The sequence below is a fragment of the Patiria miniata genome, unplaced genomic scaffold (genome assembly GCF_015706575.1).
Source record: "Patiria miniata isolate m_02_andy unplaced genomic scaffold, ASM1570657v1 HiC_scaffold_9, whole genome shotgun sequence".
Classification (NCBI taxonomy): Eukaryota; Metazoa; Echinodermata; class Asteroidea; order Valvatida; family Asterinidae; genus Patiria; species Patiria miniata.
The window spans coordinates 7,585,640-7,600,584 of record NW_024037076.1 but is presented as its reverse complement, the minus strand read 5'-3'; the positions used below and the strand labels follow the sequence as shown (position 1 = coordinate 7,600,584).

At 39.5% G+C, this 14,945-nt stretch overlaps 1 protein-coding gene across 6 annotated transcripts in view; it reads left to right on the top strand.

Annotated features, from left to right (window-relative positions):
* Window positions 1–14,146, top strand: part of LOC119720855 (proto-oncogene vav-like) — a 94,777-nt gene extending 80,631 nt beyond the window's left edge. For all 6 annotated transcript variants that reach the window (XM_038190718.1, XM_038190719.1, XM_038190721.1 and 3 more), the window contains 2 exons: window positions 7,283–7,464; window positions 12,695–14,146. In XM_038190718.1, coding sequence (XP_038046646.1) covers window positions 7,283–7,464; window positions 12,695–12,751 — 239 coding nt within the window. In that variant the 3' untranslated portion in view covers window positions 12,752–14,146. The remainder of the gene's footprint in view (window positions 1–7,282; window positions 7,465–12,694) is intronic.
* The last annotated feature ends 799 nt before the right edge of the window (window positions 14,147–14,945 follow it).

Sequence of the window (14,945 nt, the reverse complement as noted above, 5' to 3'; positions counted from 1 at the left end):
GACCTCTGATGAACTTTGTGAGGTCAATGAACTTTGTATACTCTGATTGCTGTTATTTATCCAGTTTAATTTCCAAATGCCACTTTTTCATGACCGGCATCTAATTAGTGCAAAAGGAGTGTATTTTAATAATTATTCTACAGCATGTCATGAAGTCAGACCCCAAAGATTTTTTTGCATGACCTCTGATCTCAATTTTCCTTTTTATAAGGGTAGACACAGAGGTGCAACAGATTATAAGAGGCACATTGGACAAGCATCACTCTCTAACAGTGACAATTGGGCTTGGTAAAAAGGTTGAAAAGTGGTTATCCAAGTCCATCCGGATACAGCAGGGTGTAATAAGTACACAAGAGTGAATATTGCTTGACATACACATTTTCCATTACAAAACAGACCCACAGATTACTATTTCAATCTCATCATATTGCATCTGCCAATAAAACAAGGAGAAACAAGATCAGAGGTCACCTCTAAATTGTTTAATAATAATAATAGTGGATATTTGTAAAGCGCACGTATCCACCAGGACTGGTGCTCAAGGCGCTACATCATTATTATTACCCCTGCTCATTGGGCACATGAAGCATTCCAAATACCATCTCAGCTCCCTGGGGAGTATACAGCTCGATGCAAGGAAGCTTATTCAATCACAGTAACCATCTCTGCTCTCACAGGTACCCATTTACTCCTGGGTGGAGAGAAGCAATGTGTGACAAAGTGCCTTGTCCAAGGGCACACACACTATGACCCCGCCAGGACTCGAACCCACAACCTGCAGCTTTACCCACAGACCACGAATCAGTGCCCTTAACCACGAGGCCACAGCACTCCACTGTTTGTGGGGTTTGAATTCATAATATGACTGTAAACTAATAGGTGCAACAGCAATACCATTCTATGGCACTAGTTAGGCTTGGGTCTCGTGAAAAAATGGCGTTTTGACGAATAAATATGATAAATAAAGGCAACTAAGATATACAAAGTTCATTGACCTCTCCAAAGCATCACTACATCAAATAATTATGATGTCCCCATATCTGAACATTCTTTTCATGGCACAAAGAGTTCAGTTTTAGACGTGGGTCATGAAAAAAGTAGCATTTACAATTGTGGAAATCTTAGTAATACCCATAATTAAGTATGGTTTCACAAAGGTCGTGACCTTTCGTAAGGTCACCAGAGGTTGAATATGAAATGGCCATGTATATGAAAATTCTCTTTATAGCATTAACACCTTTCATTTAGACATGAATCGTGCAAAAAGATGGATTTAAAGAATAAATCTTACAAAAAGCTATAAACAGGTTTACAAAAGTCATTGACCTCTCAAAGGTCACCAGAGTTCACATATGAATTGTTCCCATGTCTGAACATTATTTTTATTGAATGAAGACCTATGACATAGACTTGGGTCATAGGAAAATGAAGTGTTGAAGAACAAAAGTTATGAATAGAGTATGTAAAGTTCATTGACCTCTCAAAGGTCACCAGAGGTCAAATATGAAATGCCTCCATATCTGAAATTTGTCTTCATGTCATGAAGAACCAACATGCAAAGTTTCATGCTTTTATCACAAATTGCACAATCGTTTGGCATATTGGGGCTATGCCGCACCACTATCATGAGTATCTGCACAAAACATACAAGCGCCGACGAGAAGAAATAATCAGTGAGGTGGCTGACGAAATCAATCAGCACCATGAAGCCGGACGAGGCAAAGCTGTTTGGAAAGGCATCGCGCATATGACATGCAAGAAGAACAGGCCACCAGCACTTATAGCAGCTGACTCGATCGAAGATCGACTTTCCAAAGTCCACGATCACTTCCGTGACTTGCTCAATGCCCCTCACCAACCAGTCACTCTAGAACCCATTATCATACAACAAATCGACCATGCACCTACCATAGATATCGGCCCAATAAACGACAGAGAACTACTCAAGGCTTGCAAAACCATACCGTGCGGGAAAGCAAGTGGTCCTGACAACATACCATCCGATGTCGCTAGACTGCTGTCAATAGCCAGCTTAACGCTTCCAACCATGAACTCCATCGTGGCTGGTAACCCACCACCCCCAGCGTTCACGACTTCCATCATTGTTACAGTACCGAAGAAGAGCAACTCAACATCGCTCAACAACCAACGTGGACTTTCGTTAATGTCAGTCAACGCCAAGTTGTTCAATCGAGTTATGCTTGAGCGTTTACGCGGCCGAATTGAATCTTTACTTTGGAATCTGCAAGCCGGCTTTCGACCCTACCGCAACACTACAGAGCAAATCTTGTGCATCAAACTCTGTATTGATACATGCAGAGCACGCAAGAAGAGCCTTGTTGCTATTTTCGCCGACTATAGCAAAGCATTTGACTATGTAGACAGAGCATGCCTACCTGAGATCCTCGAATTCTATGGAGTACCTACGCAAATAATCGATGCCATCATGTCTCTGTACACTAACACTGAAGCATACGTGCGAACATCATCAGGTGACACAGATCGGTTCAGAACAACATCTGGTGTGTTGCAAGGTGACACTTTGGCGCCATACCTGTTCATCATCCTGCTAGACTATGTTCTCCGCATTTCATTATGTGAAGATGCTGATGGGTACACGGTTCGCCGACGGCTGTCTTCACGTAACCTGGCAGTTAAGTTACCTGGTCTTGCCTACGCCGATGACGTTGTACTGATGAGTGATACAGTCGATGCTGCACAGCGCCAATTTCACCGTTTTGAACGTGCTTCAGCACAAGTTGGTCTGCGTATAAACCCGCAGAAAACTGTGGTCATGTACATTGGCATTGACCAAATTTCACCAATCCATACACTATCAGGTGATCCGCTGCCCCCGTGCACAGAGTTCTGCTACTTGGGATGCAACGTTAGCAACAGTCAATCAGCTTTCCAACGCCGACGACATCTCGCATGGGTGGCGTGCCGAAAACTCGATATAGTATGGACCTGTACAGCAAGCAATCACCTGAAGGTCAAACTATTTACTGCCTGCATTGAGTCGGTGCTGTTCTACAGTGGGGCCAGCTGGACGCTAACAGAAACGCTCGCAAAAACCATCGACGCATCACATCGAGCTTTGCTACGCTACGCACTCAACATCAGATACCCCAAACGCATCACCAATGTTGAACTTTATCGCCAAACCAAAATCCCACAGGCATCAACAACCCTTCGCAAACACCGCCTACAACTGATTGCCCACGCAACCAGGCGTGACACACCCCTCTCATTGCTCTTGGACAAAAACAACCAACCTACAGAACCATACCGAAGAGGTGGCGCACTTATGCGAACCTATCAACAGCAACTTCTGGACGACCTGAGGATGGTTGGTACGGACCTGACTCAACTACACCAAGCTCAACAGCAGAAACGAACAATTAATATGTTATTATGCAGCCACTAAGCAACGCCTGTGCGCTGCTCGCGCACAGACGTCACCATGATGATGATGATGATGATCTGCACAACCAAACATTTTCAAAATTGACCTCATAGTATTGTAATTATTTTTAAAACAGCCAGACGGACACTTTTGTAGGACATACTGTATAGTTTTTTTTTAATTCCCATTTTTGATCATTTCATAATGAGGTCACACATTTGTTTACACTTTTGTGAATATATCGGAAGACTTAACAAACCAGTTACAAAAATAATTTTGACTTCAGTATTTTTTTGTTGGTGAAATATGGTGGTAAGGTTAAAATATGCAAACATCTACAAAATTATGATACATATGTTTTTATGCTTTAGACAAGGTATGTGGGGAACTTTTGATTACACAATAAAATGAGGTATCAGTGAAATTATCTCTCTCTCGGTCTGGTGGATTGTGCTGCTGTAGTCTTCATGCAGTCTCTCCAGCGTGCATGGTCCAAAGCCAGCCGTGAAGCTGATGTCAAACTCAGTCTTGTCCACCTTTTGATGTCATTGGCCCACTCTACCATTGGTTGTCCTCTACGCTGTTTGCCCTCTACTTTGCGCTGGATCAGTTCTACTGCCAGGCCACTTCGGTGAATACCGTAACACCTTTTTCTGAGTGCCAGTTGCTTGCTCAGTATCTTGTCAGTTCCAATCTTATCCAGTAAACATTTGTTGATTTTCCTCTTCATCCGTGACACTCTTGGCACCCTTCACCACGCCCACATTTTGGTGGAATCGACTTGGTGACAATAGTCCTTGTTCATGGCCCATGATTCAAATGCGTAGGCTGCAGTGCTAAGTTTGTTGCTCATGGTAGCTGGACCTTTAGGTAGTGCTAACAATCTGGTTTCTACAGATGTACACCATTTTTATTGTAGCATCCCAGCCATTGCTAGACGCTGCCTGGTCTCTCGCATGGACCTGTCACAGCTAATGATCAACAAACCCAGATACACAAACTCTTGCACCTCCTCGATCTTGTCGCCATTGATCCAGAAGTCCACGAAGTCCGCCGAGCTTCGTCAATCACCGTGACTTTGGTCTTTTGGGTGTTCAGCAGAAGACCCCTCGACGCCCTTGATTCCTTTACCGTGGCCAACATAGACATCAGGTCCTCCTTGCTGGTGGCAAGCAGAGTGGTGTCATCAGTGAACCGTTTCCATTTTTTCCACCAATCTTCAGTCGTTTGATTTGGTCTATGGATCACCTTGTGATGTCCTCTGTGAAATTATACATTTTGATAAAGTTTTGTGGGCATTTTTTTGATAAAGTAATTGTGGGCATTTCTGCTGTGCCAAAATCACTAAACTACCGGTATAAAGCATCTTTTCTAATTGAATTGGGGAATTTTGGACCAAGTTGTTATACTGCGGCTATCGACTGGGCCCAGCAAAACCTATTGTACAACTGGTGTTTTGTTCTCACCACTATGGATCAATTATGGCTTGCAGTTTGATAAATGAGACCAGATCAAAAAAAGAGCCATAGGTTTGCTATTTGTGAGCATGCATGTATGCCTTTGATTTTGACATCACTTGAAAGGGTAAAGTGCAAGGAACAAACTTCACACAAACACTTTTTTATAACTGTAGTGTACATTTTGATTAAAATTGTGGGTACTATTTCATGCTGTAGTGATTCATGCTTCACTGAACAAACAATGCGATATACATGTAGGGCCTAAAAGTAAAGGTCATGCGGCAAGCTTCTAGAAGCCTTGTGCACCCCGCCTATGCGCATTTTACACTGGGTTGCCCTTTCTCTTGGGTAAAAATGAATTTTATGACCTTTCACCTCTGGCATTTTCGTTCCTAGATCTCCTTGTTTGTTCATGTTTGTTTTTACACTGTGTACCTTATTGAGAACAAAAATGTATAACAACGCGGAGATTTACCTACCTACAGCAGCTGGGTTCTAGATTTAGTCGAGCTGGCTTGAATGCAGTCCTTATCAGCGTTCATTTTAGATTTTTTTTGTAAATGTTAATGAGTCCTTCAAGGTTATTGAAACAATTGTTAATCCTAGTCATCATAGTCTTCTATTAAACTTTCACCCAATGACCACAACAAAATTATTTCATAAATTTTCATCTTTGGGCGAGTACATTGAGTTTTACTAGTCCACGTATATCTTAGATTTTCGGAAGTGAGAGGTCAATTATTGGCATGATATTTCTCTTTAACGTCAAGCGATTTTTCAGTTTCCATAAATTGAGATGCTAGTAAAAATTTTATGAAAACCTTTTTCGAGGGTGATTTTTTAAAGAAATTAATGTACCAAAAATAATTGCAAATTTTAGAATTTCTGCACGTTAATTTTTCTATTTTAAGGGTTCCAGAAGCGCGCCACCATGGGTGAACTTTCAGGCTCTATTGGGAAGAAAGATGCCAATAAACAATGCAGTATTTAACAAGCCCGCGGGAACGCGGGGTGCTGTAGGTGCTGCAGCGCCCTCAACTTTTTTTATTGGGGTGCTTCAGCACCCCCTACTCCCGGGCAAAAATGTGTTCCAGCCAGCAGTGTTCTACAACGATGAAATTGCGCCGCTACGCTACACATTATGCTTGCTCTACAAATATCTCCTTCGTTTTGTTCGTTTTTAGTTTTGTCGCGGCTAAGCACGGTGCTTCGAAAGTCTAGCACAAACACTGTAAAACATCAAGAGGAGGTATTTTCTAAATCTTCAGGCAGTGCAGAATCAATATTTCTCTCAAGATATCTAAAATCATGACATGTCTATGATATTTCCGCCATGATGGAAGCTTTGACCCAAAAGTAATAACCTTGGCCATGACAATGGTGGCAAAGTTGATTATGCTTGCCAGGAATTTTTTCATTCGATCTTTCAATAGGGGCAAATGTTCATACCTTTCCCCTGAAGGTTTTCTTTTCATTTAAAAGTTCATTGACGTTGCTAGCATTCTGTACTCAACACCAACAAATAGGCTTTCATTGAAACTAGTCATGCTTTACGCCAATTCCAGTGTAGTTTCGTTTTAATAAAAATACTATTCATGTTTTACCCTCTGCAAGTTTTTCCTCATAAAACTCAGCAGACCAATAAATCCTTGCCTAGCCCCAAACTTGCCATCTACCGATCTTAAACATAAAGATGCATTTGGTTTTTTTTAAAGTCATTTATATTTGCCATTTCCTGTAACAAACAAATAACACTACAAATATATCGAGAGTTACATCGTTTGGTGAGTTAGAACTATGTGAATATTTTTATGTACAGAAATTCATCCGCTTCCAGTGGAACCATTTGTTTTAACTTAAACCCCAAAACAGTATTACTTCAGTATATTTCATCACAGTGCATCCAGAATCCAACATTTTCCGGGGCCTTAAAGCGGGCCCCTGGCCCTGTGGCCCCACGCCGTAAGGGCTAGGAAAATAAAACAAAACATACACGAAGAAATTTACTAAATGTAAGAAAGCAGCCTTGCAACAATAATATTTACATGCGATGTCATGCATAATGATACAATTCTTTTTCCAGAATTAGATGGAACCAAAAATGGAGATAAAAATACAGGGTTCTCCACTTTACAGTACAGTTAAACATTTTAAGAGCAACAGTATATTCTTAACAAAATAATGAAATAAATTGTCTTTATAATCTCAAAAAAACTTTTGCTAAAAAAGTCAAATGAAAGTGGCTAGGAATCACCTCAGATTGCACCACAGAGCATCCATATTCCAAATTAAGCCACGACGTAAGGGTTCGCTTCGCTTTCGTATTAATTAGAAATTCCAGCACCCCATGGCAAAAGTTTGTTCCAGCGGCAGTGGTATTTAAATTGTTTAATCACTTATTCGTTTATTTGCACAGGTCCGTCTGGCCGAGAGAATCCTAAGCCTAAGCGCTACACCGTCATTGGCACAGCTAGGGCCCTGTTCCCTTTCACAGCTCGTGAGTCTGGCGAGTTGCCCCTACAGAAGGGAGACAGAGTGGATATCATCAGCAAGGCTGGCCAGAACAGGGGCTGGTGGAAGGGTGCAGTCGGAGGAAGGGTCAGTCCCATCTCTGTTGTCAAGTATTGCTTAAAACCCAAGAAAGTGCCACTACCCCCCCCCCCCCCCCCTCCCCTACGGAAAAAAATCTGTTCAGTTTGTAACCGGGGAGAGCTAAATAAATTGGTTTACTATGGTTCACTCTCCTACAACCGAGTGGTTCCACTTATACAAATAACTTGGCGGAGCGAAATTTTCTGTTGTTCGACAATAATATCAAAATATTTTATTTACAAGACAAATATGAGACAATATATATGCAAATGATCAGGTATTTACAAAAAGAATTATAGTAGGAACTTTGGGTATGTAGAATGGAACTTTGTTGGGTATATAAAAGGACAGTCAAAAAGGGAAAATAGGCTAGTGAACTGTCACTCCAAGGATAGTATCTGAAATGCATAAAAACAATAAATGACTAATGAATTATGGGAATAACTTCCAGATCAAAATACATTATTAACGATATTTAATTCAAAGTAATGTGGGAAAAACTGTTTTCCTTATTTGTAAATCAAAACACTTTTTATAAATGCATCAGTAAAGGAACCAACTGTGGCATAAAATGACTGTTGCCCAAACAGAAGAATTATTTAAATGGCAATTATGCAAGAATATGAATATTTTATATACATGTAGTGCAATTTTAAATCCGAAAATAGAAATGAATTATTCACCAAGTTATGTTATAAAATAATGAAGTAAGAATATATACCATGCCCTAATAACAAATTCCCGAATGTTCATAGCACTTTAAAGAAAACCGATAGTTTTGGGAAAATGGGAAAGTCTATTTCAAATGATAAATGTGAACATAAATATTATAGAAACACTAAAATTTAAGTTAAAGGTTGCATACTCGTGTTGCTCAGAAGTTACCAATTTGTTTTTGTTTCAAAAGGAAAAATGGAGATTCACAAAAATTTCGCAGCTAGCCTTACAAGAAAACTAACCGAAACGCCCGGAATGTCAGCTATCTAATTTGAACAAAGCGCGTGGAATGTTAAACTTGCCTGCTCGCTACGCCCTTTGCATAGTTGAGCAAAATTCTAGGCGGCGCACGCTGTGCAAACAAAAGTTTAGTTGGCCGCGAGAGGGCGCTAGGCAAAAAGCATGATCGCAATGGCTGCTCACATGTCATGCGTGTGAAATGACACAACCACGAAGTTACAAAAGTTATGAAATGAATGCTGGAGTAAGGAACCTGTCGGGTAAAAGTAAGTACTGAAACCCGACCTGGTTACAAGTTATTAGAAGTTTGCAGGTAAACCACAGGATTCCACTATGTTTAAAAGAGAGGTGGTTCTGAGAAGAATATGTGTTAGTGTTAATATTCATGTTTCCTGATATTAACCCTCTCACTGTCATTGGCAATGTACCGGTGACAATAATCCAAACCCCAGCTGAATTAAGGAAATTAATTGGCAAATAAGTCGAGAAGGAAACCACACAAAGAGCACTCCAACAAATACTATGAGTGCTTTTCAAGAAGCTGACATGTTAGTTTATTTTGCTCTCCATTTTTTTTATCATTCAGACAAACTATTTCAGAATTAAACTATGTTTGTGACATCACACTATTGTTAAAAGTGTACATTATGTTCACGAATCTACAGCAAACTATAGATTCGTAATGAACCACAGATACCATGGATTACGGATTTTTAAATCAGCCTGGTGGAGCACGCTGATATACATGTACTGTGATCGTCCTGTTTCTTTCTTTCTTTCTTTCTTTCTTTGGGCAAATGCTCACAAGAAATTCTATATCTGCCAATATCTGCCAAATTCCTTGGGCGATTTCAGCCAAATTTTGACAGGATCTTCCTTGATCGGAATCCTTTCACAATTGACCAGCATGCAGGGTCAAAGGTCACTTAGTGGTCACTGGTGGTCATTTTCTTGAAAAACACAAAATGCTTCTTCTCCCACAGTCTTGACCCAATTAATGTCAAACTTGGTTAGTAACATCTTAGGACCATGCCTCATATGGGTTGTTCACCGAATTTGGTCAATGGCCACCGAATGACCGACAAGAACATTCTTCGGGAAATTTGGATAGTCAAGACAAAAATCAGAGAAAACGGTAACGTCGGACCATTCACTACAGAGACAGTGACATCGACATTGTGCTGTTTGTGCATGAGCTGCCAGGCTGGACATTGGTCTGCTCCCTTAAATATTGCACTAATTAAAAAGCGTTTATAAGATGGAAGCGTTTACAGGTTCCAGATACAAGTTTTAATTTTGCCGACGTGCATGGCTATGGCGCAGAGATGAAACTTTTCCGATTTTCTTACAATTTTTTTACAAAATGTCATTTTATTTCAACCATAATTTCGAAGAAAAGTCAATGGAAATGGCACGTTAAAATCATCGCGAACGTAGTTTTAATCTCTTTCACCAGTCTTTATTGGAGTGTTTCAACGGTAGAAACACAGGCCATAACACTGATCGGAGCCTTCTCTGGCTGGACAAAAGGTTAAACATTGACAGGCGACATGGAAAAATCACTGTGTCGCACGTGCGTGCGAATATGCAATGGTACCAGCATACGTACCGCACCGTACCGTCCGCTAGCACATGGCTGTTGGGGAACGGGTAGCCTTGTGAACGATCCAGTGCCAGTGGATAAAATCATTATGTTGTGCGATTTTTGGAGGTTTCAGATTTAGTTGCACAAAATGCAATGCTTTAAAAATCATGATGATTATCTCGAGGATAGCGAAGAGAGCATTATCGAAACATTTCACTGGCATTTGTTGGAAGAGAAAGACGATAATGCCTGATTTTTTTATCCCATGTATGAATGCAAGTGGAGTAGTGGAGTTGTGTGGTTGAATCGTGGACATGATTGAAGCACTATGAATGGTGCCCTTGTCTTTCGGACTTTTCCCTCGACTTTCTCAAGTAAGAGGTGAACTTCTTTATTGATGACTCCATTACTCTAACCGGAATTCAGGCATTTTATGCAATGAAAACACTGACCATTTTTTTTTTCATCGTAAAATTTTGTTTGAATTGAAAATAAAGCAGGAGTTGGTGTCCGGAAATTGGGCATTTAGTGTATTGTACATGCATGTACATGTGTGTAACTGCAGCGCAGCCCAGATTTCGGACACGTATTTGTTCGGCCTATTTTCCAATTTTTTTGCCATATGCCAGTTTCATCTCTGATATTGGCCACACACGCGCATACCAGAAACCGGAGACTTTTTTTTTTGGCCAAATGGTCCGTAGAGGTCATTTCACAGAAACAGGTAAAACGCCTTTTACCAACATCTTCACCTGATTTGAACAATTGTTTGTCAATTACATGCTTACCCCATATCCTGTACAGCAGTTTATTAGATTTCAGGTAGTGGTCACTCAGTGGTCTTTTTGCTCTGCCAAATTTCGTGGCCAATCTAAGCCAAATTTGGACAGGATCTTCCTTGACCCGAGTCCTATCTTAAGTGACCAGCATGTGGGGTCAAAGGTCACCTAGTGGTCACTAGTGGTCGTTTTCTTTAGAAATACAAAATGGTTTCTCCCACAGTCTTGACCCAATTAATGTCATACTTTGTCAGTTACATGTACATCATTGGACCAAGCCTCATATTGGTTGCTCACATAATAATTCGGCCAATGGTCACCTAATGGTCAGTACAGATCATTTTACTGAAACTGGTAAAACACTTTTTTTGCCAACACTCTTCACCTGATTTGACACTTTTTGGTCAATTACATGCTCAGCCCATATGAAGTAAAATGGGAAACAAATTGAACGGTGATAATGTTGCAAACTAGTACCATACTGTAATTTGGTAAGATTTTGTAATCACCAGTTATTTTTATTATTATTCTGGTTTATTTTTTAAAAAACACCAAGTCGGCAGCCACTATAATGTGTCTGAAGAGACTGGCTTACAATAGTGTAACATTATTGATACATATAAAATATATAAATAAAAGACATATAAAACATATAAATAAAAAGAGATTCATCTAAAAAGTACGAGAACCTAGATGATACAATATTTTAAAAAGTGTAATAAAATTTTTAATATTTAAAAAAATCATAAAAAAATCTACTGATGACGTCATGGTAACGTCATTTCAGATTTTGCATACTTGTGACACCATCTACCTATCTACAAAGTTTCATGACGATTGGGCCTTCCCCTTCATGTGTTTTCAAAAATGGCATTTTTGATGACGTCACATCACACTTTTTCCTAAATTTTGGGCATACATGTATTACATGTACCTAACAAACATAATGAAAAAAGAATTTTCAGTTTTGCATTTTGCGTTCATGAGATATATATTAATATATTAAATCGCAGGATGACGTCATCGTGACGTCACCTCAATTTTTACCTATAACACATCCCGGTCTACCAACATACCGAGTTTCAACCCAATCAGACTTATAGTTCTGTAGATATACATGTAGGCCTTCAAAATATGCACTTTTTGATGACGTCTCGTGACCCATGATGACGTAATCATGACGTCACTCTTTGAGACACAATTTCAATATAGTATAGGGTTTACCTGAGATAAGTTTCATTGGAATAGGACTTTGTTTTAGGTCAAAAGTGTGTCACACCAAAAACGTGTATAAAGTCAATGCGATTTGGTGTGAACCCAAAAAGATAAAAAAGAAGGGGGGAAAAAAATCAGAACAAAAACAAAGGCTTTTCCGCTGTTCAGTGGAAAAGCCCAAAACATGGAGAGTGGGGAGATGCATGGGACTCATTTGAATAAACCTTTGTTATTTTGAAGAAAAAGTTTAAGTCAAAGAATAGACTCAGGATTGTAGATTCGTGCTAAAAATGGACTCGGCACGAATCTATAGTTCCTCGTCCATTCTCTATTACGTATCCATGTGCAGATCAATGGCTTGCAGATTGATAAATTGGACAAGGTCAAAAGGAGAAATAACTTTTTTTTGCATGCATGGCCTTGTTTTTCATATCACATGTGGGAGTTAGTTTAAGATACAGACTTCACTCATGTTTTCCATGCAAATCATTCCTTGATAGTGAACATTTAAGCTGAAATTTTGGAGCTTTCTACTTGTTGGGTATTTTTCATGCTGTAGTGATTTCTGCAAGACAGAACAAAGAATGTGTTAGTGTTGAGAGCCAGGTTAATCAACAATATGGTATTGGAAGGGTTAGTAGCTCTTTGAAAGCAGTTGGAGATTGGAAAGTTAATTTTTATCCTTTGTTCTTTGAAACAGATTGGATACTTCCCTTACACATACGTCGAAGAGGATGAAAATGCTGCACTACCTTGACAGCCTGTGCTCTTCTGCAAAGTTAAAAGAACCATCTCAGTAATTACAACAGAAATACCAGGTCCTTAGCTTTAAGAAATAGATTGTACAAAGAGCAGTGGAACCATCTCATCTGTGTGTCAGAGTTTTCTGGACTTTATGGCAGAGCTTCTTGTTTTATGTTGGACAGACTTCCTATTGGTATGGTAGAGCCATTTCTGTGGTATGGCAGGACCTTTCCATGACTGTTGCCAAATTGTCTTTTCCGTGTAGTAAATAGGTTTTAAACACATAAAATTGTGCAAGCATAATTTCTGTCTTCTGTCTACTAATCAAAGACATTGTTTGATTTAATTGTGTTTATTTTCAACTCTTCCTTTAAGGCAGACACGTTTGCAAATTTCTGAAACACTCTGTCCCTTGAATTACACCAGAAGAAAGGCCTCTGTTATGTTTGCCACATCCAGCAGAAAAAAGGTCAAATTGTTAATATGGCCTTCAGTTTAAGACCCCACCCCCACCCCCACCCCCCCCCCAAAAAAAATAGGTATGTGAAATTCTGTTGATACTCAAATTGAGATAAGCCCAGCTTTTTGTTCAGGTGAAAGGATGGGGCAAAGAGTCAGAAGATGACTTTCAGAACCCCACTTTCCTTCAGTCAGGACAATTCTTATAGTGGGTGAACAATTGTGCATTTGAAAAGTTGAACCATTTCCTGTTACAGAGAGAGGAATTCATGTTTTTTTTAGTTAGCATTTTTTTGTAATCATTGCAGATATATGTTTGGACCAACCGCAAGGGGGCTCTACATATTGAAGTTGAAGGTTGTTAAACATGTAGCTGAAATGAATTTTTTTTTTCTTTGCAAATGAACATCTGAAAAAAATAAATGAAGTGTATATTAGTTCTTTTTAACTGAAACAATTAAAAGAGTGAAATTTGAAATTCAGTTAGGTAATTTTAAGCTTCACAGAAAGGAATTGCTTATTGTGCACCATACTAAATGAAGTAGCACTTACTCAGGTATGCAGGCATATATATGACCGTCTACTAATGAAGACAGGGAGGTGTGCATTGTTGTTTATTGGGATATTTGGTCTTGCTTATTCACTGTCATAAACCACTGCAGATTTTTTTTTTTTTTTAAATCTTATGCCTATGCCTACGAGTATTGTTTTGTTGGTTAAGTTGCAGAGTTTACCTCAACATGGAGTGAGGTGAATCATAAGGCTTGGTCCTTTCCAACAAAATAGTTGAGTTGTATGTTTGATCCTCCATTACAATATTGAACTAAGAATTGTATGGCAAGCCAGTTTGCTTAACCAATTAGCCTACCCATTGTTCCCTCCCCCCTCCAATTTAAAATAAAATAATCCATTCTGGAAAGGGTCTAGAAATGTACATTGCTTTAATTGACTTAAGGTGTATCCCATGTTTTCATGTATAAGAAGTGTTGTATGTTTTTGTATTTTCTTTAAGGAGATCAACATTTTAGGGAAATCCATATTGTTCTTCATTTAAAATGTCTTGGTTATCCACGGTAAAGGTGTCCGCTTGTTCAAAATTCTCAACCTAAGCAAACTTAGCAACTGTGTTCATTGAGTAAATCTTTGCATGTTCAATCCTATTCAATCTTACAAATTGGCCTCACCTAGGAGGGACTTCAAAAGCTTATGCTTGGAAGATTCACACTAAACACTCTAATCTGAAATACCTTCACAAGTGTAATTAATGGGACAGTGTCTTATTAAAGTAAAGTCCTTAAATTTGGAAGGGGTGGCATTGTTAGTACCTTTGAACCGTGTGTTTCAGGCTAGGCCAAATGTCATGGACCTGCTAGGCAGAAAAACATTATACAGGAATTTGATGAGTTGTGTGGAACAATCTATATGAAGTCTTTTTGTTTGGAGAATTGACTGTGGATATGCAGTCCAGACATACAAACACAGGTTCTTGTTAGCACCTACCAGTGTTGTAGGACTCGAGTCCAGGACTCGGACTTGAGTTGGACTCAGTCACATTTTTCGTGACTCGGACTTGACTCGAGTTTGGTGACTCGTGACTCAAGTCACATATTTTCATCAAAAGAAAAAACATAATGTCACGTATTTATGCGACGAACGTAGCATTCTTTTTTACTCCATAGACAAAACACGGCGCCATGGAAACTCGTATCCAAGGGCTGTGCATGCACGCCTAGCGCCTGCATGATGAG